The 21,305-nt window shown below is 33.4% G+C and overlaps 1 protein-coding gene across 2 annotated transcripts; it reads right to left on the bottom strand.

Moving 5' to 3' along the window:
* Nucleotides 1-1,700: 1,700 nt before the first annotated feature.
* On the bottom strand, nt 1,701-21,155 carry LOC149069116 (centromere protein L-like). Of its 2 annotated transcripts, none has more exons than XM_089251117.1 (10): nt 20,952-21,155; nt 18,218-18,345; nt 17,834-17,915; nt 15,112-15,159; nt 14,555-14,712; nt 9,998-10,085; nt 7,032-7,155; nt 6,811-6,913; nt 2,472-2,534; nt 1,701-2,380 (listed from the first exon to the last, which is right to left on the bottom strand). In XM_089251117.1, exons 1-10 carry the CDS (start codon nt 21,028-21,030, stop codon nt 2,300-2,302), a joined length of 954 nt encoding a protein of 317 aa, XP_089107243.1. In that variant the 5' UTR covers nt 21,031-21,155; the 3' UTR covers nt 1,701-2,299. The 2 variants fall into 2 exon arrangements, with proteins under 2 accessions (XP_089107243.1, XP_089107244.1); XM_089251118.1 differs by having other exon boundaries at nt 7,050-7,155.
* Nucleotides 21,156-21,305: the final 150 nt, after the last annotated feature.

Genomic DNA, 21,305 nt, shown 5'->3' with positions numbered 1-21,305 from the left:
ATCACCCTTTGATATAATCCATTTAGCCTCTTCCCTCCCTGCAAGTGTACACCTGTCTTCAAGTCACTCTTTTGGTAACACTCATACACTCGCATGCACACTGTTTTGGTCACTCATATAATGTCACTCTTTTGGTTGCTTACAAATACAAAGCCACAACAGGTGAAATGTCCAACGAGGTGACTGAGGAAAAAGTATATAGTTCCTTGTTTTGTAGGTCACTTTTTCGATCATTTACACATGCTGTAGGTCACTCATATGCTTACTCATTCTGTGACTGTCCCTAGATTTATTAAGGTTTATACAAATTTTATTGCCCTTATCCCATTCTAACTTTTTTGGCCACTCATTCCTCAAATTTGCTGCCATGGGATATAGCCCGTTAAGCACCCTGCAAATAAGACAGACAACTGATAGCATTACTGTACCACAAAAACAATTGTTTTCCCATCCAACCCCCCCCCCCTTTTTAATATATGTGTGTTATGGTAAATGTGATAAATCTGGTTATACATAATTACCCATTTTTTTAAATTTATGACAATTACTGGTGATTATGCATCATCCCCAGCTTGTATTGGTAATTACAATATTTATTTGAAGGGATGCTTTCAAATGGAATGTATTTATTAAGAAATAGAGCATTTAAAAAGTTGTATGACATTAAATGCTTCCGGTGTAATGGGTTCGGCCACAAATTTATTGATTGTTCACAAAAAGATGTCGATAAAACAATCAGTGTCCCTGGTAAATGTAAAAGAAGTAATTGCCGAAAAATCGTGAAGATCATGATAGATGCATTACTTGATATGGGAAGTGACATAACCAGGATCACCCAGTATGTGTTTTGATGGTGTAACATTGATGGGTATAGCCGGAGAAAATGTCTCTCCCTTAGGGTTTTTTTTTTACGCTGACATATTCATCGATAGACAGGCTGTTTCCACGAAAGTGGATGTCATAAAGAACCTCTGCAATCAGATGGTCATAGGTGCCGATGTTATGTGTAAAATCAATATCTCCTTCACTGAGAGGCATTGAAGTTTGTGGTTTACGTGATGACGTTGAGACTTAAGTAAACTATGCTCAAATCAGAAGGCGTTCAAATCAAGACTGAAGATCGCAGAAAAGTGTCTTGCTGATTGGATCGTGATCAAGTGGTCTCGGTTTGACAACTTGAAGACGCAGTCAGAGAGTCAAAACCTTGACACACACTGATGAAAGTCAAGGTGAAAGGCGCACACGACGAGATTGGTGATTATGACGTACCATCGAGGATCGTCAGCTGTGCTGAGTGCATGATGAAGTGGATGTTTCGGGAAAACAGATCTTCCGGGAAGGAAGATTTACAGGATGGCCAATTGTGAGAAAGATGGCACTACATACTGGAATCGAGTGTGTGAGGGCGCGCGTGGGCAGAGAGTGGAGGAGTGAGTGACGTGGTGGACGAACGATGCTATAGGAATTGTCTATGTATGAAAATAATAATTATAGTTTATGATTAAATCTCACAATTGGTAGGATTGTACTTCCAGCCAGGTAGGAGAAGGAGGCCCCTGGGATATTACTTTATTTGAGGCTGTACAAGTGTTAATGCCTAAAATATGAACTCTAAAATTAATGGACAAAAATTATTTATGGCAAGAAAATTTCCAAAAGGCCCTAGGTATAAGATATACTCGTGTTAATTAAAAAAAAAATGTTTTCATACAAATTTATTTATAAAACATTGATATATACAGATGAGAACAACAAAAATCAGGAAATATGTTATTTTCAGTCCCACAGATCATGTTTAAAAGCACCAGCGAGAAATCTTATAATTTTTTAAAAAGTACATTTCTTATAAGAAATAATTTACATGTCAACTGTACATAGCATGAATCCAAACGTGGAATTAAAATGAAATTCATAATTTTTTTTATTCTATACACTACTAAAAATAAATCATTATATATACAAATATACATTTCTAAAATTTACTAGAGGGGTAGGTGAAAGTAAAATTCTCCAGCTTACATATGCATGCTGGGTATAGGGTCAAATAAAACATCAATAAAACTGGTATGTCAATTAAAATGTGTTAATTTACTTAATAAATAGTAAAAATATAAAAGAAAATTTCAGAACTTCTAGGTCTATATTCTGATGACATTTAAAAAAAATGAAACACATGTGGTTAAAAGACAGATATGAAACGCGGGAAAACAACATGCACAGGGAAAAAAAATCAATAAATTTGTTTATGAAATTGATCGAGTGATGAGGGGGTGATCGAGTGAAGATGAAGAATAGATGTTCACTGCTTCGTGATTTCATATTCTTGAGCCAAACCGGTTAGATGCCTCAAAACACGCATGACAGCTTCGCTACTGAGGAACTGAAACACACAAAATATAATATATATGAATGATCAAATTAATTATGGTAATGAATTACTAGAAGCTTGCTGAAGTAAGTTCACGGAATACCTTAGCTAATCCATCTTTGTGGACTGAAGCTGCAGCGTTGCCTATAGAAGCCAACTCAAAATACTGTAATAGAAAAGAAATATCTGACATTAAAAAAAATATATTCAAATAATTTCAGAATGGTTTAGACTTCTTACATTTTCACCATTTGGATTTCACATACCTGTTAACTTAAATGAGTTTTTGATCTGAGAAGACAGCAGTTTTATAGCTGACTAGATTCACAAGATTTGTGTAAAAAATTAAGTGTTCTCTGAAATAAATGATGGCTGAACCTCTTTCGAATTAGAAACATTTTAGCTAATAAAGCTCTAACCGCTATAGAAATTGGTTAGTTTCAATTACACTTATGTAACAAAAAACCTTTTTGTTTGGGTAAAAGTTATTTCTGTTTGCTTGGCCTGAATAATTGTGAAAACGATTATTTCCCTAAAACTTTGGTTTTGTGGTGAGGAGATTAATATTTGTGAATTAGTGATTTACCATTGGCTGACTGTAATTTTGAAAATGACAAACCGAAAAGAACTTTCCACACTGATAATTTTAAAAACTGTAAATAGCTTTTGGAATACAAGTCGCATATCAGGACGTTCTACAGAAAATAAAATTAAAATTTTAATTTAAAAAATGATGGAACTTTTTCTATTTGCATTACCAAATGTACTTTATCTTGATGTTTTAGCCCCCAAAAGTAATTACCATGATATTTTCAATGTATCCCTCCTTATACAGATGCTCCAAGTTGAGAGTTCCTTGCTGGATGTGCTCTTCTGATTAAACACTCATGCTCTGTGAGTTTTTTGAAATGAGCATGGAGGATCAACGTGCTATTTGGAAAAACATTGGACATTCCATTTTTGTATAAAGTTTTATGTTTTTCCTCAATGTCAAGGTGGTTTTTGGCCTAGAAGCTACCTAAGAACCCATTAAGCACATCAACAGATACATCTCAAGCATGCTTATTGGTCTTTGACTTTTTTGGGGAAGTTCTTTGTATTCTACATTCTTTACTGTAATCACATCCTCCAGGCTAATCTCGAAAAATTCAAAGAAAGCATGGGTGCTTACCCAAAAGAGTACCTTCACCAAAGAAATCTTGATTTGTAACATCTATATAAGGGAGAACACAGCCAATTGTTATTGGGAGTTAAAAACGTGTAGATGAAGTGCATGTTATTGTGAAGGTGATAAATTAATTATACATAAAATAATTGGTTATTATGCATACTTACCAATTTTCTTGGTATGTTCAATAAATTTATCATATATAATAACCAAGCGTCCCTGGTAAATTTGATATATACTTGAAATTTATCACATTTATCTGTGATTATGCATAATACCCCTAGTGTGATTGGTGAGTTTTATAAATATGAAAAAAATTCCAAATGAGACTAGTGTAATATAATCTGACCATAATATAATAACAAAATTTTATGATCAAACACCCAATCTCTAATGATACATGTGTATGCTTGAGTACTATGCATAATTGCCAGTAAAAGTGATTTAAAAAGTTTTGAAAAATTACCAGTGATTCAACTCATTTAGATGTGCATAGAAATATTTAAAAATCCGACGACAGAATTACAGATCACTCCAAAATATTGTAAATATTAATATTTTTAAAATGCCAATAGCGGCCAAGAATGAATTTAAAAATCCCACAACCCTAGAGTGATGTCATTCAATCAACACATGACCAAGTACAGCATAGAAAAAGAGGAAGGAAAGAAAAATTAAAGCTAGGGGGAAGAGTGTAAAAAGAGTGTAAAAAAAAGTGAAAAGAAATTTTTTATAGATATCGTCAAGCAACACAATGGATGATGAGTAGTCAACTGTTATTTGCAATAGTTTTGTACAGCTTTAATTTTAATAATTGCATTCCACCAATAATTTTTTTGTGTGTGTGTTTCTGGGTGAGATGAATGCACTTGAATTTTTTGAGAACCACACCTTGGGACCCTTCTCTTGTTAGGAAAATTTATCAAACTTACCAAAATGCTCGGTGATTATGCATAATAATTGGTTATAATATGATAACCAGATTTATCACCATATATATGTATGTAAAATTGATTTTCTGTGTGTGTGTGTTTATGTTCTCTATACAAATCTACAATTTTAGATCGATCGTCACCAAATTTTGCATATATACCAAATGGGACCCGACTTAAACGATAGGCTACTTTAAATTTTCGCCAGAGCAGGGCAAATGCCCCAAATGAGCAAAAAACTGTCGGGCAACAATGGCTTTTGGGCCTCAACAATCACTTTCCAAACATTTACTTTGGTTACCGTGGTTCCCTAGCAATGCGTTTCAGACGTGTATATGCCTTTATAATGGTTTGCCACACATTTTCAATACTCCCAGTAATGAGGCTTTTTGAATCATCATCAGCATCGCTTTGACGGTCAGGAAAAGGGTGATCCTCATAGAAATCAGTGTTAAAATTGCCGATTTCACCGTAGAAATGCAAAAATTTGGTGATGTTTTCTGTCACAACAATAATTTTAAAAACTGTATAGAAGTCTTGATTTTTGAAATATTGAGTCCACTTAGAGATATATACAAAGCCCAGGAGATTAAATATGAAGTAATTATCTGGACCTACTTTTGAGTTGGATATCTAGACAATAACATTGATTTCAACTTTTTATTTATATCTTCTCAAGCATGTGAAAATTAAGTTCTCCATATTATCTTTTGATATTCAACTGCATAAATCCATATAGTTTTGGTTGTTTTAAAACTAATTATGGGTCCGTAAAGTACATCGAAGAAATTCCACAACTTTAAGCATTTCTAGAAGCAGAAATAAATAACTTGAAGTTCGGGGGCATTGAAATACTGAGCGACCCTTAAAAAAGGGGGAAAAATATTTGTTTCTATGTTTCTTTAAATCAGGATTTGTTTATTTCCCGAAGTCACGCAGGAAGTCGCCATATTGGTTGACTTAGGCACGGTTTGCATGTTACTCAAAGAAAGATGGAGATATCACATGATCCAAACAGCCTCATTGAAGAAAACCCAGGCAGCGCCGGGTATTATAGTTAGTATATGAATAAAGATGGAAAAATCCCTTAAAATGGTTAATCAGTTTATATGAATAAAATCCTCTGGAATCAAAATTTTACCCACAGAGACAATATTAAAGTTCCCAGCTTTATCAAATAGTTTCAGAATTTTTTGCCAGCTTAATTGAATATGATGATTCACACGAAAACTGTAAATATATATTAACTAACTACTATGTACATAATAATTTTATTAGATGAAAAACATTTGAAAATTACAGCAAATATGTTGCCAATTAAAACATATGAAAAACCTGGATTTGGGGAGTGAATACTGGCCTCGAATTGTCCAAACTGTCTTCAGTGCATTTAATCATTTTATTTTTTCGCAGCCCATAGAAAGCACAAAATTTATTATTTTTTAGTGAATGTTTTTTTGTAATTTACGTAATAACCTGTTATTCAATGTATTTTCTATTTTACATTGATGTTTGATTTGCTCCAGAAGCTTTATTAATATTGATCTAAAGAATACCTCTCTTAATCTGATATCATACGCTGGAGTGACTGATATCAATTTAAAGCAGGGCAGACTGTATTTATTTATTACTCCCAAAAGAACTTGAGTACAGCTAGTGTATAAGCACCTTTACAGGTTCATGAATACATGGAATAGCCTAGCGTTGCCTGTTGCAGAATTTCCGTTTGTACTTCGCGAACAGCAAGACTATTGTATAATGATACTCAAGGGACCAGAGAAAAATATTGTAGCACCAAATTTATCATTTCAGATTGAATACATTAACACTCAGAAGTGTACTAGAATTGAGGAAAGGCGTATGCAGGCGGGGGGAATTAAAGTACCGAGGAAAAATACTTTCACATGCTATTTTCATCGATTTATTAATTTAAATGTTTTTTGAAGGTAAGCACTCAAAATTTGTCCTGAAGAAATTCTTTTCACTCCTTCCACAAGTCAATCCTACATACACCCCTGCGGGGACCAGAAAAGATAAATATCATTACACAGGTGATTATAGAAAGAATCGCTAGATAGAATTTTAACAGTACTAAAAACTGAAAATAATTTTACTCAAATTATCAATGAATTTATGGGTAGCTCTGTATGCATTATAGATTAAACCTATACTACAGGCCTAAGCTATACAAGCCCAGTGTTTTGATCTACCATTAATGCTGATATTGTTTTTGACTCCAACTACTACTTTTCTAACTAGTGTTACAATAATTACAATTTAGTAAATAGTAAAGCTGAATTAGTTAATAATAGTTTAAATGTGAAAAAAATAACGAAACTTACTCTTGGGTCTATGCCAGTAATTTTTTCATAATGTGTCATGAGAGCTTCATAGAAACCAAGAATTTCATGTATTGTCACTTCTCTTGACTCTTCATCATAAAACCTGAAAGTATTTCAAACAAGAACTGGATGAATCATGATGAATGGGAGGGGGGCAAAGGGTCTGGCATTATAAATAAACATGAGAATTCATCATTTCATAGCTATCGTTATTTGCATACCAATGGGTAGTTACTTGCCTATTCCATATCGTTCGAGCACAAGCTGCTTCCATGGTAAGCTGTGCTACCGGCAAATCCTCTACTGTTGTATTATATTGTAGAAGTAAAGGCTTGGTACCAGATTCTATAGGAAAAATAAGATAATTACTTGTACAGAGCAATCAAAATTAAAGTCAAGGTCAAAAAAGATTTTTCCCATCAAGTTATTGAAAATGATTATGAAAGAAGATTAAATTTGCATATAAGTCTTCTTGATTGAAAATTATGGTTGGCACAATACTAAATTCAATGGAGGAAAAAGCTCTTTAACTTGAAATATTAGGACCCGCTTAAGTTGACCATGATTTATATTACATTAATCACAACTCATTTTCAGAAATCACCTATGTGTTGATCAGTTTGAAAAATTAACCACACATAATAATTAACACATTACTGTGTTAAAATAGTAGTGTGTGTGTACCTAACAGTCTGGGTGCATATCTAGAGTTGTTTGATTTTTCAGTGCTGCCATCTATATTTCAGAAGTCAAGTGTAATGATTGAATATTTATACTATTTGTAGACCTGTTGCTCTCTGTGGCGAGACATGTTAATGGGGAGATCGGCTCGTGTGGCAAATTTATACTGCTGTTGGGATCTCTTCTGAATTGGTATAGTTAGCACGCACCCCTCCCCCTCAAAAAAATGCATTCATGAGTTTTTATTCACAGCAAAAAATTGTAATTGATGAATAATTTTGTTTTCTCCACTAAAGTGGTTTACTGCACAGCACTTTTGTGCACTACACAGAGTGTAGCTTCCAGACAACTTCATTAATACTTTTAAAGGGTAGATAGTGCAAAATAGCAATGCTATCAGACAGCCTCAAAAGAGCAAAAACTGGTGTGGAATTTAAAAGTACAGCTGAACTTGTTCAATTTGAAACTCAAGAGGACTGAAAACAGTTTGAATTGTCTAATCAATCTATACTGGATCTGTAAAATGAGTTAATCAGTAATATTCACATAGAATTAATGATTGATCATAGCTGTTACATTATTCCATTGTTCTCGAATGGGCATCGCTGTAGAATTTCTCGACCATGCTCAAGACTTGATTTACAGAAATTACAATATCAGTTATGAAACTGTTTCCCAAATTTTGCTAATCATTTGTATGGTATTAGAGAAATTACTTTTATATTAGAATGTTTTACTAGAAACCATTCTGAAGAAATCTGTTTCTAAATGTTGAACAATACAATTCATATTAAGTGGTAAACAATTTTTACATTGGTACTGAATTTTTTAACTTTAATTTCTACAGATATTTACTGTTTAACAAATTAGTCAGCAGCCAATAGCCTTGGATAATGAAAATTGAAGAAATCGGTCGAGGGAAGCACAGTTTGACTGCTTGTGAATTTTCCCACATGTCAACATTTGCTTATACTGAAACTTATACTTATGCAATAAATGATATTGTTGTATCGAGAGGAAAACAGACTATAGGCAATTCTAAATACAATTTGAAAAATATCACTGTACAGGGATTTATCTTTGTAGCCAGGTTTCGCTGTACATAATCTCTTTCTGTCTTAGCATTTAGCTGGTTAGGAAACTTCTCTCATTTTTGTTGATTCACAGAATATTTAGCCTATTCTCAGCCTGCAAGTACAGCCAGCACTTGATTGTATGAACCTCTAATTTATGAGCACTCGCTTTTATACGAACTGGTTACCTGAACAGCATGCCATAGAGCTAATGTTAAAATTTGCTCTATTTTACAAACTTTGTTTTCCTTCTGCAATTTTTTTCATTTTTATTTTATTCTTCCCATTGCCTCAGAGTTCATTGTAATCAAAAGTAAATTTCAATCTGGAAGATGTGAATGTTGCGTGCAAAGATGTGTCTTGTGTATCTTAAGATGAAATAGAGGAAGAAGAGAGAGGTAAACAGTTCATCAATTTGTCATCAACAACATGCAGGTATTTTGAAAACTTGTGTGTTAGAAAGGAAGAGGGTATTATTATTGGTTGTGGGGGGGGGGGGGGGGACAATACCATGAAATGAAGATGCGTTGACATCACAATTCACTATTTGTGCATTATGATAGAATGAACTGGAGGTTTGATTGATGAATTGTATGATGCATTAGCTTATTGATAAGGCCATTTCTGAGTCAAGAATTGATTGAACTCAGGAGTTGGCAAACTGCTGTTCTTCCATTTTCCTCTTTGTAATGTCAACAAAATAGAAAATAATGTGCTTGACAAGCTGATGAATTTTTTTTTCCGTGAAAGAAATTAATGTGTGAACTCTCACAAAGACAGAAATTGCAAAAAAGTACGGGATTCTAAAAATTACATTGAGCTCTTTAGTCAAAGATAACCGAACACTTGTTTCTGTGGCAAGTTGTTCTCTCCATCTCCAAAATATTTTGGAGAAGCGAGATTTGCTTGAAATGTTAATCCTACATCAATTCCATGGAAACCTGTACTTACCAAAATTTTGCAATGAAGCAAGCAAAAATTTGATTTTTTTTGGTAATCAATAATTGTGAATAACTCATTTTTTTAATTTCAAACATTTTTTGTATCCTCTCTCCCATTCACAAACTAATTATCATGTCAGTATGGGTTTATAAAAATGAACATCGGCTGTATTAAAAACGTTGAAGAAAATGACTATTTAATTTCACGTAAATCTTTTTTTAAACTGCATGAAACACTTGCAAGAAGAGGGGGAAGATAGTAAACAAGTGGTAAAATTATAGTGTATCAAAGACTACAAAAACAGTGAAACTTCTACAAAACAACAATCTCATATATGTAAGGATATTGGTTTTTTTTTTTAGACTTTCCACATGAATAATGGAAATCACAAATTAGAGATTTTTCATCTAAAATCTTTACATAGAGATTTCACTGAATTTCATCGAACATGTTTTATTGTGATAGTCTGAATGAAATGGAACTCAATTTACCCGGCGTCACATCCAACCACATGGCTGCCATTAATATGAGTTGAAAAGATGAAAATTTCAATGGCTGAACAATGCAACCAAATTCCCCCTATGAGAAAAATGACAGAAAACATCAACAAGTGATCCAGTTTTTGAACAAAATGAAACATTTTAATTTTCAGTCAAACCCCATTATAACAAAATTCAACATTAAAAACCATGAGTTTCAAAAAAATATAACACAGTAATCACTCATTGTCATGAAAGACAAAGAATATGCACAATATACTGATAGCCTTACACAACCCTTGAATTTATGTAAGTAATAAAGATAAATTTTTTTAACAGCATGGTAATAATAATTTTATAAACACATTTTCCTATTTCAAACTTAAAATTTCTTTCTTCCAACTATAATGTTACATTGACTCACCTATGTTACAAGAGAAAGTGGAAATAAATTTATTATAATTCAAGAGAATTTTTTAAATACAGTGAAAACTTTACAGGCATCCCTCGCTTTACATGATTAATTGGTTATGCAAAATCATCATCAATCACACAAGATTAAATTGCATAAAGTGAGTTGGATTTAACATGGGTAAGATAGGGATAATTTTTTTTTTTCCAGAAGGATAAGAAAGAAACCAAACTTCCAGCAGCAAAGTAATTTTTTTGTTGTTGAATGAATTGAATTCAAACTTTTAAATAAATCTTGTAAATTTAAGCAATATGAATGAATTTAATTAACACTATCAACACATTTTGACGGTTTTTGATTTTGAAAATGTTATAATCTTGGCAGTATTTGACGAACACACTCCATTTTTGGTGATTTTTCATTATTTCTGTACTTATCTCTGTGTACAAAAATTTGCAGACACTGAAGGTTTTGTTTGGGAGATAGATACACATAGAACGGCTGCTATATGTAAATTGGATATATTTTCCCCCTTGTGGTGGCGTTAATGTAAACCTTTGCTTTTTTAGGTTTATTCTTTATCATTCCCTGATGGCACACACACAACACAACATAATATTCTGGAATAACATATCAATAAGAAAAAATAAATGAAATAATACCATTTGTTTTGCATTGTGTTACTGGGTACTCTAAAATGTCTATCGGCAGGACCAGTATATATCCACAATCAAAACACTATATATTATTTAGCTATAGCCACTGTTATCAAAGTTGAGGAAACTTTTTTTCTGATACCTGCCAAGCTCAGATTTTGTTTTGGTTTGACATTTCGTAACTCTTCGTGCAACCATCTGCTTTGATCATTTTTGTTGCACCACAGTCATTTTCTGCACACGAGGGCTAATTAGACCGGGTCCTACAATTTATCTCTGATTCTGAACGGCAGGCTTGGTTTTATACTGATAGAGAGGTTGGTGCGCTAACCCCTCAATGAGGGACTCCCTGCGGTAGCAATTTTTTCTGTGGTCATGTCGCCATTTCTATTGCATCCCTGTGACAGGAAAGTTTTCTGACAAGGACGAACTGGGTATTGAACTCGCGACACCTCTAAACATCCTTTGGTACTTTAGGCGAGTATCTTATAGACCTGGGCGACTGTGCCCACCATCTGCTTTGAAATCTTCCTAGAAAACATAGGTTCATTCACAACGTGTAGAAATGGCTCTTAGAAAAAGGATGTTTTAGAACAAAATAGTCCAATTTTATCAGTGCTGAATTTCAGATAATAAATCTAAGGCTGAGGAGACTTAGGATGCAAACTCTGACAATGAAAATCATGATTTTCTGTTATATCTACCCGAAAGAGAAAGTAATTCCATTAGTGACTGGTCCAAATCAGATAATGCTGACGAAAAAGGAAAGACAAAGATGTATTGTTTTTTAAACTGTATATTTTTCGTAAGTTAATCTGTAGTATGAAATTTTAATAGTGCTCTAATTTTTCTTTGATAAAGCAAATTTACAGTGGCATAATAAAATGACATCCATAGCTTGAGCGAACAACTAAATAAATAGATTAAAAAAGACTGATATACATATAAAAATGGAGGACATATCACCAAAATGGAGCAATGTACGAGGTGATGAAAATGCAATGTATTCTATCCTTTTTTTCATGGTAAATCTTGTCCAGTTACCCTTTAATTTTTCATATTTATAGTTGGAAGTCTACTTATGGACACCCCGTATGCTTACGAAAAGGTGAATTTCTTCAAAATTAACAAATTAACCATGTGGAATAGTGCCTGGTGTTTTTTATTGTAAAACTTTTGTGTGATTAAATATATTGCACTAAACAGAAGCAGCAGTCAAAACAAGTCAGTGGCCTTTTTAGGTATAACGTATAGGCCGGCCCTTCTAGTGTTAATACTTTTAACTTCTATCTTCAGTAGGTACTTATGATTAATTCTAGTGGGTGTGGATGTTTTTTTCCTGCTGGCATGATAGGCCAATAACTTTTTTTTATGAAACAGTAGAGATTCATGTGACAAGCTGCATTATTTGTCTCTTTATGAAAACTTCAGTAACAAGAGAATTCTGAATACCCTCACAAATACGACAATTCTAGTTTCTCATTAGAATCTTTTTTAAAATAAAAATTCTGATAGCAACATTATCAAAAGATGTTGATTAGCGAGATCTGGTGAATCAAAATTTTAATGGATGTTGTCATTTTAACTATGTCATATCTTCAATTTGCAAGCCCATTTTTAAGAAACATCAAACTCCAGGTTGAATTTGACCGGCTACAATTCATAAAATCAAATTTTCAAAATTGGATGAAATTACACTGCATAGAGGGAGGGACCTGTAGGTGGAAGTTAATTTTGGTGAATTCACTTAATTTACCTGTTCGTCAAAATATTTTTCATTGCAAATTAACATATCTATATGCTGGAATTAAAGGGCATCATTTCGCAAAAGGAAAGTTTTACAGGGAAGCCATTTAAATAAATAAATATATATATATTTAGTATGTCTTTCTATGGAGCTAACTTGTTTAATACTATGAATATGTTATTTCTTTGTTATCTTTATTTGATCTTTGTTATTTATTTCTGTTTCAAAATGGGGAGGGGGGAAGAGAGAGAGAACTTAATATCCTATACCAGTGTTTCTCAAAGTGTGTGTCTCCAACATTTGTCAGGGGCATCATGATGAGCTAGAAATATATTTTTTGTGCCTATTTATGCTTTAAATGGTAATTATATAAGTGAAAAATATCTACTACACTATTCTGGGAGCTGCAAATGAACCATGAATCAGTTATGAGAGCTGAGTTGACAAAAGTTTGAAAACCACTGTCCTATACCTATGTGTAGCGTAACGAAAGTACTACTACTTAACCAAACATGCACCTCATACATATTCTTCTACAGAATTTCTAACGAATTGGTACATGAAATTTGTGTGCATGCATGGTGAACCTAACATGAAGTTTGTTTCTGTGTAATGCTTGTTATGTGTAGAGCTTTCACCTGCCATCAATATTTTTAACTATGAGTGAAGTGTAATGATTAAAGATTTTACCATTGTAGCCTGTTGGTGGCGAGACTTTTTAACAAGGAGATTGGCCCGCATCCGCGCCTCAAAGTTTAATGAAAGTACTGCAAACTAATGGAGTTATCTCAATATTGACGAAAATGGAAGTAACATCTTTTACCCCTCTGGCATACAGATATTTTCTTGATCAAAGTGCTTATAAAAACATACATTTTGGTCTTTTGTTAATTTTTCTTCCTCAAAATTAGAATTAGGACTATACATACTGTCCCATACTTTGATATACTGTCCAAAATATAACAAAATACACCATAATTCCCTTCATATAATCTCGATTAAACTTTTATTCAAAAACTCAGAATTTCTTAATGCAGAACATATTTAGTGGTCTATCAGAAGCCTTATTTTCTGAGAGATTGGAAATTTGGAATGAAAAAAATGTTTTTAATGACTTTTAAAAGATCTCATAACAGATAGAGATAACATATAAATGGGAGTTGGAAGGATTGACATGAATTTTTTCAAGGAAAACACCACCCACACTCTATTTCATTCGAAATTTCATTATCAGTGACTGAAAAACATTTTGGACCAAAGTTTATTGCATTTTTGTTGAAAGACAGATGAAAGCAAAAATTTTGGAATCAATCATTGAGATATACTACGACTAAAACATACATATTTCCCAATGGAACTTCTCATGAACTGACACATGCTGGAATGTGTATTCTGGGTGTATGTTTAGCCCTAATGTAAAGTTACCAGATTTAAAAACTGAAGAAAAAGAACGGCTGCATGTGCATACTCAGAAACATTGTTTTGTCAGCACTGGGGGGGGGGGGACGCTGTAGGTTTACCTGCTCTGTGGAGAGACTTTTTTAAATGGGAGACCGGCTCACATTCTGTCTCAAAGCTATAAAACAGCAGAAAACCAACTTTAGCCAACCACAACTGTACTGTTGACAGGGTTCGAACCTGAATCCTCAGGACAAGAGTCCAGCATGATGACCACACAGCAGCCAATTTAGATATACTGAAAAATTTGAACTGTTTTTTGAAAAAAGATATTTTGGATTTTTTTTCATCCATACCTCTAAAAACTTGGCGAATGCATTCACATAGAATGGCTTTCCATTAGCAAGTAACAAGGGCAGTATAGTGAATGAATCATGTTTGCAGTGATTTTCCCACGATTCTTTCTTGCGTTCCACTGAAACAAGCACAGCTTTGAATAAAGAATCCTGTTTACCTGAAAGGTTTAGAATGAAATAATGTGATAGAATTTAATGCAGCTATAAATTGCAGTTCACAAAATTAATCTTTGATACAAACAAAATAAATTCAAATGGAAACACAATTTATTTGTCAAGTAGCGAGAGTGAGATTGTTTTTCTCATCCCAATACATGAAGGAAAGGAACTTTTGCTCTATATTATGCCAAGGTGAACTCAAAAAGAGAAGTCTATTGAGATTCTGGGTAAGGACCAACAGACTTTTCTTTCCGAGTTCACCTTGACTTAATATCCAGAAAAAGTTTTTGAAGTTTAATGCAGCTTTTCTTTTGTTTCTTCAGTAATCAAGAATGTAAAGAATTAGATAATACACTGCATGCATTAGATATACATTCCACACAACACTCACAACTCACCTTGAACTGTCTCTGGAGAAACTAATATACTTATGGCTCTGTTATCAGCTGTAAAACAATATAAATATAAATTTAATCACATTTGATATTTCAAAAAGCCATGTAATGACAAATAAGGGGGAAAAATAATAAAAATTTCCCCATAATGTAAAATGGTGCCTTACAATTAGACACTAATCCATTCTCAAGCAAATGTGTATATATGTAGTTCCAATAATTTGAACGTCTAGTTTCAAGACACCACTGTATTGCAAAAGATATTTCTTATAAAATGCTTGTGATAAAATTTTCATTATAGTTTTTTTTTCACGCTTGTAATAGCAATTAAAAACTTTGAGGTAAGCGTGGTAGATTTCCCTTTATTTCGATATGAAGAAAGACTAGACCCATTTTTTGGGAAAAATTTGTTACGAGTAAATATTCCTGTAGAGCTGTTAAAAATAGACAAAAATAAGAGGCTTCTCAGCCAATAATAGGTGGAAAAATTTTAGGAATTTACTTAAGTTATTTGTAAAATTTTAAAAGTCACTAAAAAAATATTACAGTAGAGCAGCGGTTCTCAACCGGTGCTCCGTGTGCACTTTCCAGAGACTCCGCGGCCACTCGAGAATAATAAAATGAATCAATAAATTTGATAAACAAACAAAAGGCCTAAAGGGTACCGCCATATAAATAATATACTAAAAAGGGCTCCGCGAGTCAGAAAAGGTTGTTGAGAACTGCTGCAGTAGAGCTGGGGCTGTTATCTAGATTTTTCCCTAATCCAGTCTTACAAAGTCCTGTGATGCTTTGCAGTATTTACAGAACTGCTGAACTGTTCTGCAACAAGCCCCCAGCTGGCAAAAAATGTAATGCAATTAAAAATTCCCATAATAGTTTTTTTTACGTAAAGGCATTTCTTTCCCCTCTTTTATCAAATTTTTCCCAGAAATTGTTCTGCAGCAGCAACGCTCTATGCTACTACTACTTAACCTCCAGACCAACCGTGGCCCCCACTGTCCCTCTAGGGGACTACTTAACTGAACATGCACCTCGTACACATTCCTTTTCTGAATTTTTAACAAATCGCCATATGCCGGAATGTGTGTTCTGAGTGTATGCTTGACCCTTACATATTTATGCTGTCGAGTTACGCTTGTGACATACGCAGCAGTTCTTGGTACATTCTGCTTTGAGAACTCTCTTTCAGCTCCAGGAAAGCTTAGAGAAAGCTCAAATTTCAAAACAAGACCTAATTTTAAGGAATTAAGTCTTGTTTTGAAATTTGTTAATAATTAAAAATATCTTTATTTATATCACATAAATAATCAAAAATAGATTGCCTCTTTTATGAACCCACAATGAACCTATACAGTGTTTTAAAACTCAGACTAGAACAATTAATTCAAAAATCAAAATTTTGTAAATGGGAAAGAAATTTAAAGACATAGTGTATTGTTTGAGATTAAAAGAGGACTACTGTATTTTCCTGCGTATAATCTGCGGATTTCTGATCTGTTAAAAAAGTGGTTAAATATAAAAAAATTTGGATTATCTACCACTGTGGACAATCGGCTGAAAATGATGTTATCAGCCGTTAATAGACTACACAACCAGTCAATTAACAAATATTTTTTTCTGCAGCTGCTTTATATCCCACCCAATCAGAAAAACTTGAGATCGCGGGTCAGCGAGCTGACTGCATCAGTTTTATAACGCCTGCAAAGTGTCTGAGTGAGCAGTGTTTGGAAAGAAAAAACTGTTTGTTACACTCTCTTCGTATTTTGAAATTTTGAAAACAAAATGTATAAGTTACACTGTTCAGTTCAAATTGCAAGTAATAAAAAAAGAAAATTTTCAGAAAGGATTAGAAATTTGGTACAATCCGAAAGAGTGGATGAATGAGGAAACTATAACTTCATGGACAAATAGTGTATACATAAAAGAAAAGGCAGCATTTTTAAGCCACGTGGTCTCCTAGTTATGGATTCAATGAAAGCTCATATTCAAGAGTATGTAAAAGATACCTGCAAAAATTATGGTGCTTGTCTTTCCATACCTAACGGTTTGACTAAGATGCAAACAGGTTGTTCTAAAGCAAAGTTAGAGCCTATTGGAAAAAGTGGATGATTGAAGAAGTTCACTCCTATAGAAAAGGCAGAAATGTATGCCCAGCTTATAATGCTGAAGTATGCCAGTTTGTTAGTGATGCCTGGAAAGAGGTGACTATAAAGAGTTCATTCACAAAATGTGGACATAAAACTTTGGACTCTGTCAGTGATTCTGACTCTGAAAATCCTCTAGATGAAGAGAATCTCTTTTGAATTAGATGAATTGTGATTCAGATGAGTCTGAATTTGAAGTTTTTTATGTGAACTTTAAATTTTGTTTTGTGTGCAAATAATGCTATTGTTTTGTAAATAAACTTCAATAATTAGCGTAACAATTGATTACTGAAACACACTTTTAAAATCCTGGGGATAATATGCTGCCATGCATTATACGTTGTTTTTTCCTTTAAAATTTTCATGCAGATTATATACCACTATGGATTATATGTAGGAAAATACTGGGGTAATTTGTAAAAATGTGTTTTTGTAAAACCGAGTGGTGACTCTATACAAAGAATTAATCCATTAGCAAATACTATATATGCATACAAATACAGAATAGTAAGCTACTCAAAAAAAGAAAATGAAATTAAAATGGTTTGTTCATTTCATTAGTGACTAGATAAGCACACCTTGTGGGGCACCAACAGTGTTTATTGATACGTTATATTTGGGATCCTTATCTAACATCACAGCACCATTCTTTTTTTCTTCCTGCAAAATGACCAAAAAAAGATGAGTTAATTTTAAAATGGGTTTCGCAATCAGAGTTGCTCTTATTTCGCCCAACCTGAAAAAACATGGGTGGGGGGAAAACCAGAATAAAGCTATCTAATAACAACAATTTGTCAAAAGTTCATTAAAAATAAAAATTTTTAATCAGAATCAATAATTAAAAATCTATTAACCTGAAATGGAGCTTGGGCATAGCTCCATTCCCAAGCTCATTTATTATAGCTTGGGAACTTGCTATATAGTTGTTCAAATTTAACATTAGAGATTCAAAAAATACTCACCCTTTCAATGTACGATGATAAATGCTTTGAATATATTTCTAGCTTCTTTTTATTATAACTAAATCCAAGTAGAGGTGTAACTCGAAATGTTTTCCAAGGCTTGTTTATTGTTTTTGCCAGAAATAGGACTAAAATACAATGAGGAGATAAAATATCCTGAGAAACAGCTAATGATTATTCAATATAGTATATTTAGTTGAAAATTTGAAATCAAATTTTAATACACAAAAGATCATACTTGATTCAATTCTTTGTCTTGTGGTAGTTTCCAACCATTGACTCAGAGCCCTTTTAGGCCTCTTTTTTTACTTATCCTAACTTTTTTTTTTTAATTTTCTGGTTTTTCGCCATGGCGACTAAAAAAATTGGCATTAGCACTTAAAATTTCATTTGTGTAGTTATTGAACTGCAAGTTGAGAGCAGCACAAGATGTTTGGAATTTATAGCAGCAGCTCTGCTAGCACAAAAGCAGATCACTAGACTCTGAAGTCGGAAAAACTTAAAAAAAATTTTTTTTGGCACCTTGATTTTTTTTTTTTTTGCGATTTTTCCAGTACTGTACCAGACTAACTGTGAAAAGGTTTTATTGTTTTTTTAGATAAAACAATCACACATTAAGAATAGCTCGTCAGCGACCAAGTTTCCAGGACTGACTTGATGTTCTAAAAACAATATGACACGACATAGCCAACTCTATAGGAGCCAATTCAGACTTGAAAAATGCGTAGTTTATCCCTTGATGACACATTCCGCATCAAAGAAAACATGTCTAAGAAATAAAAGGGAAAAACGGGAGAATTTTTTTTTTTAAATACGACTGGTAACCATATATAAATCCAGTTTTTCTGGGGCACATTTTTCCGTCCTGATTTTTTTTAGAAATAATTACCCAATTTGCTTACTTTAACCATAATATTTGGTGATCATCCTACCGATTTTTCTTACTTGAAATCCTGATTCCTTATATTTTTCCATAGGAAAACAGGTCAGCCTGAAATTGCAAGGACTGGAACAGTAATTTTTAGGGATTTTTCATTCAAACAAAGCTCAATTTGATTATTTTTAGGGATTTTTCTATGAAGATACGAAAAATCTGAAGAATTAGATTTCCGATCGAAAGATTTTAATACGGCTGAAAAATCGAAAGCCTTTCGATTTTTCAGACAATTCAAACGGCAATTCTTCCCAGAATTGGGAAGAGGTTATGAATTTATTACTTCCTTAAGGTTCAAATATTCATCAAATTTACATCATATAGGTAATATGCCACTACTACTAAACCAGACACGCACCTCGTTCATATTCCTCTATGGAACTTCTAACAAATCGGTACATGTTAGAATGTATAATGAACCTTCCATGAAGTTTGTTTCTGTGCAATGCTTGTTATGCATAGTTCTGTCATCTGCAATCAGTTTTTTTTTTAACTATGAATTTTTCTCAACTCGTAGTGAGTGAAGTGTAATGAATAATTATACCATTGTAGGCCTGTTGCTCTCTGTAGTAAGACTTTTTAACGGGCAATCGGTTCTCATTCTCACCTATCTCCCTGTTAAAAAGTCACGTCGCAGAGAGAAATATACTAAATATAATAGGTAATATACTATCCAATATACTAACCGGAACAGCTTTGGTATAAGGGACACGCCACATTGGCGACACTCTAGTTCGGTGTTGTTCTGGAAAATTCTGCCAGGTGGCGTTAGTTGTTTAGCGCGTCTTTTCAAACAGCCCTACAGCCATTTTGTCATTTGTGCTTGTTCCGAGTGTTTGGATTACATTTTCGTCGCTGGTAAGGTTGTATTGTTCCCTTTATTTAAACAGTGCCCGTATTTTATTTATACCCTGATCGCTTCATTATTTAAACAACGGTCCGGTTTTTTTTTAAACCCAGATCGATTTATCATTTAAACAACGGTCTGGGCTTTATTTTAAACAATGCCCGGGTTTTATTCAAACCGTGATCGATTTATTATTTAAACAACGGTCCGGGCTTTATTTTAAACAATGCCCGGGTTTTATCTATGATGATAGTTCTATCTATGATTTTATCAATGATAAACCTTGATCGATTTATTATTCAAACAACGGTCTGGGCTTTATTTAAACCCAGATGGATTTATTATTTAAACAATGGTCCGGGCTTCATTTAAACAATGTCTGGGCTTCATTTAAACAATGTCCGGGTTTTATTTAAACCCTGATCGATTTATTATTTAAACAATGCCCGGGTTTTATTTAAACCCTGATTCATTTGTTATTTACAACGGTCCGGGTTTTACTTAAACCCAGATTGATTTATTTTTATCCAGTTTTATTTTTTAAACAATCCAGAGCTTATTTTTGTTTATACCATTTGTTTTTATTGTTTTCTATGCTGGCGATTTTTTTTTCTAGCGCACGTAGTGTCTGGCGGCTTTTTCTCGGAACGTCGGTCATATTTGGCGTCGGAAAAAAAAGTTGCACAAAATCACCAACCTGTTCCTTATACCAAAGCTGTTCCTACTAACCAATTGCAAACAAATTTCAAACCTCATTCCAGGTTCTATTGTGAAATTTAATGAAACAAGGATAAGTTGTGATGTAACACATTATGGCTATGCACGCATATATAAATGAAAACTAGGTGATATTTCTCTTTCTATGAATTTAATGACGTTGGTTGAAGTATAGTGAATACTCGAAAACTTTGAGTATGCGCTATGGTTAGTTCAAAACAAATGTTTACACTCACCCAGCTCATCTCCGACGGATGAAGTTCTAGAGCTCGATTCTCCTCCATCGCTGCTGCTGCCGGCGCCAACTCCTGACATGCTTGTCAAACCATTAAGAGGATTATTTTAGCGACTGCCGCAAAGCATTTGAACGACGTAGTCTTTTAAAATCATCGAGCCCTTCAAAATAACATTGCTCTTCAACTGACGCGCCTTAAACGTGTTCAAAGGTGTTGCCAAAAATATCGAACTTATAACAAAAAAATATTATCATATCAAAATAGTGAGGAATAGATATAAATTTATGTTTCCGAGTGAAAAATATCCAATTTTATATTTTGATATTATAAAGTTATTCACTTTTATTAAACATT

This window comes from Pholcus phalangioides, unplaced genomic scaffold (assembly GCF_987345545.1).
Source record: "Pholcus phalangioides strain wild (caught in Gottingen) unplaced genomic scaffold, Ppha-v1.0 ptg000024l_1, whole genome shotgun sequence".
Lineage (NCBI taxonomy): Eukaryota > Metazoa > Arthropoda > Arachnida > Araneae > Pholcidae > Pholcus > Pholcus phalangioides.
Note: the sequence above shows the minus strand (reverse complement) of the source record. Positions and strands in the feature narration are given on the sequence as shown.

Coding starts and splice junctions, on each gene's coding strand:
- LOC149069116 (XM_089251117.1), bottom strand. CDS start 21,030: ATGTCAGGAGTTGGCGCCGGCAGCAGCAGCGATGGAGGAGAATCGAGC. Junction 15,160..17,833: donor CACTGTTGGTGCCCCACAAG/GTGTGCTTATCT, acceptor ATTGTTTTACAG/CTGATAACAGAGCCATAAGT. Junction 2,381..2,471: donor ACAAAGATGGATTAGCTAAG/GTATTCCGTGAA, acceptor TGTGTGTTTCAG/TTCCTCAGTAGCGAAGCTGT.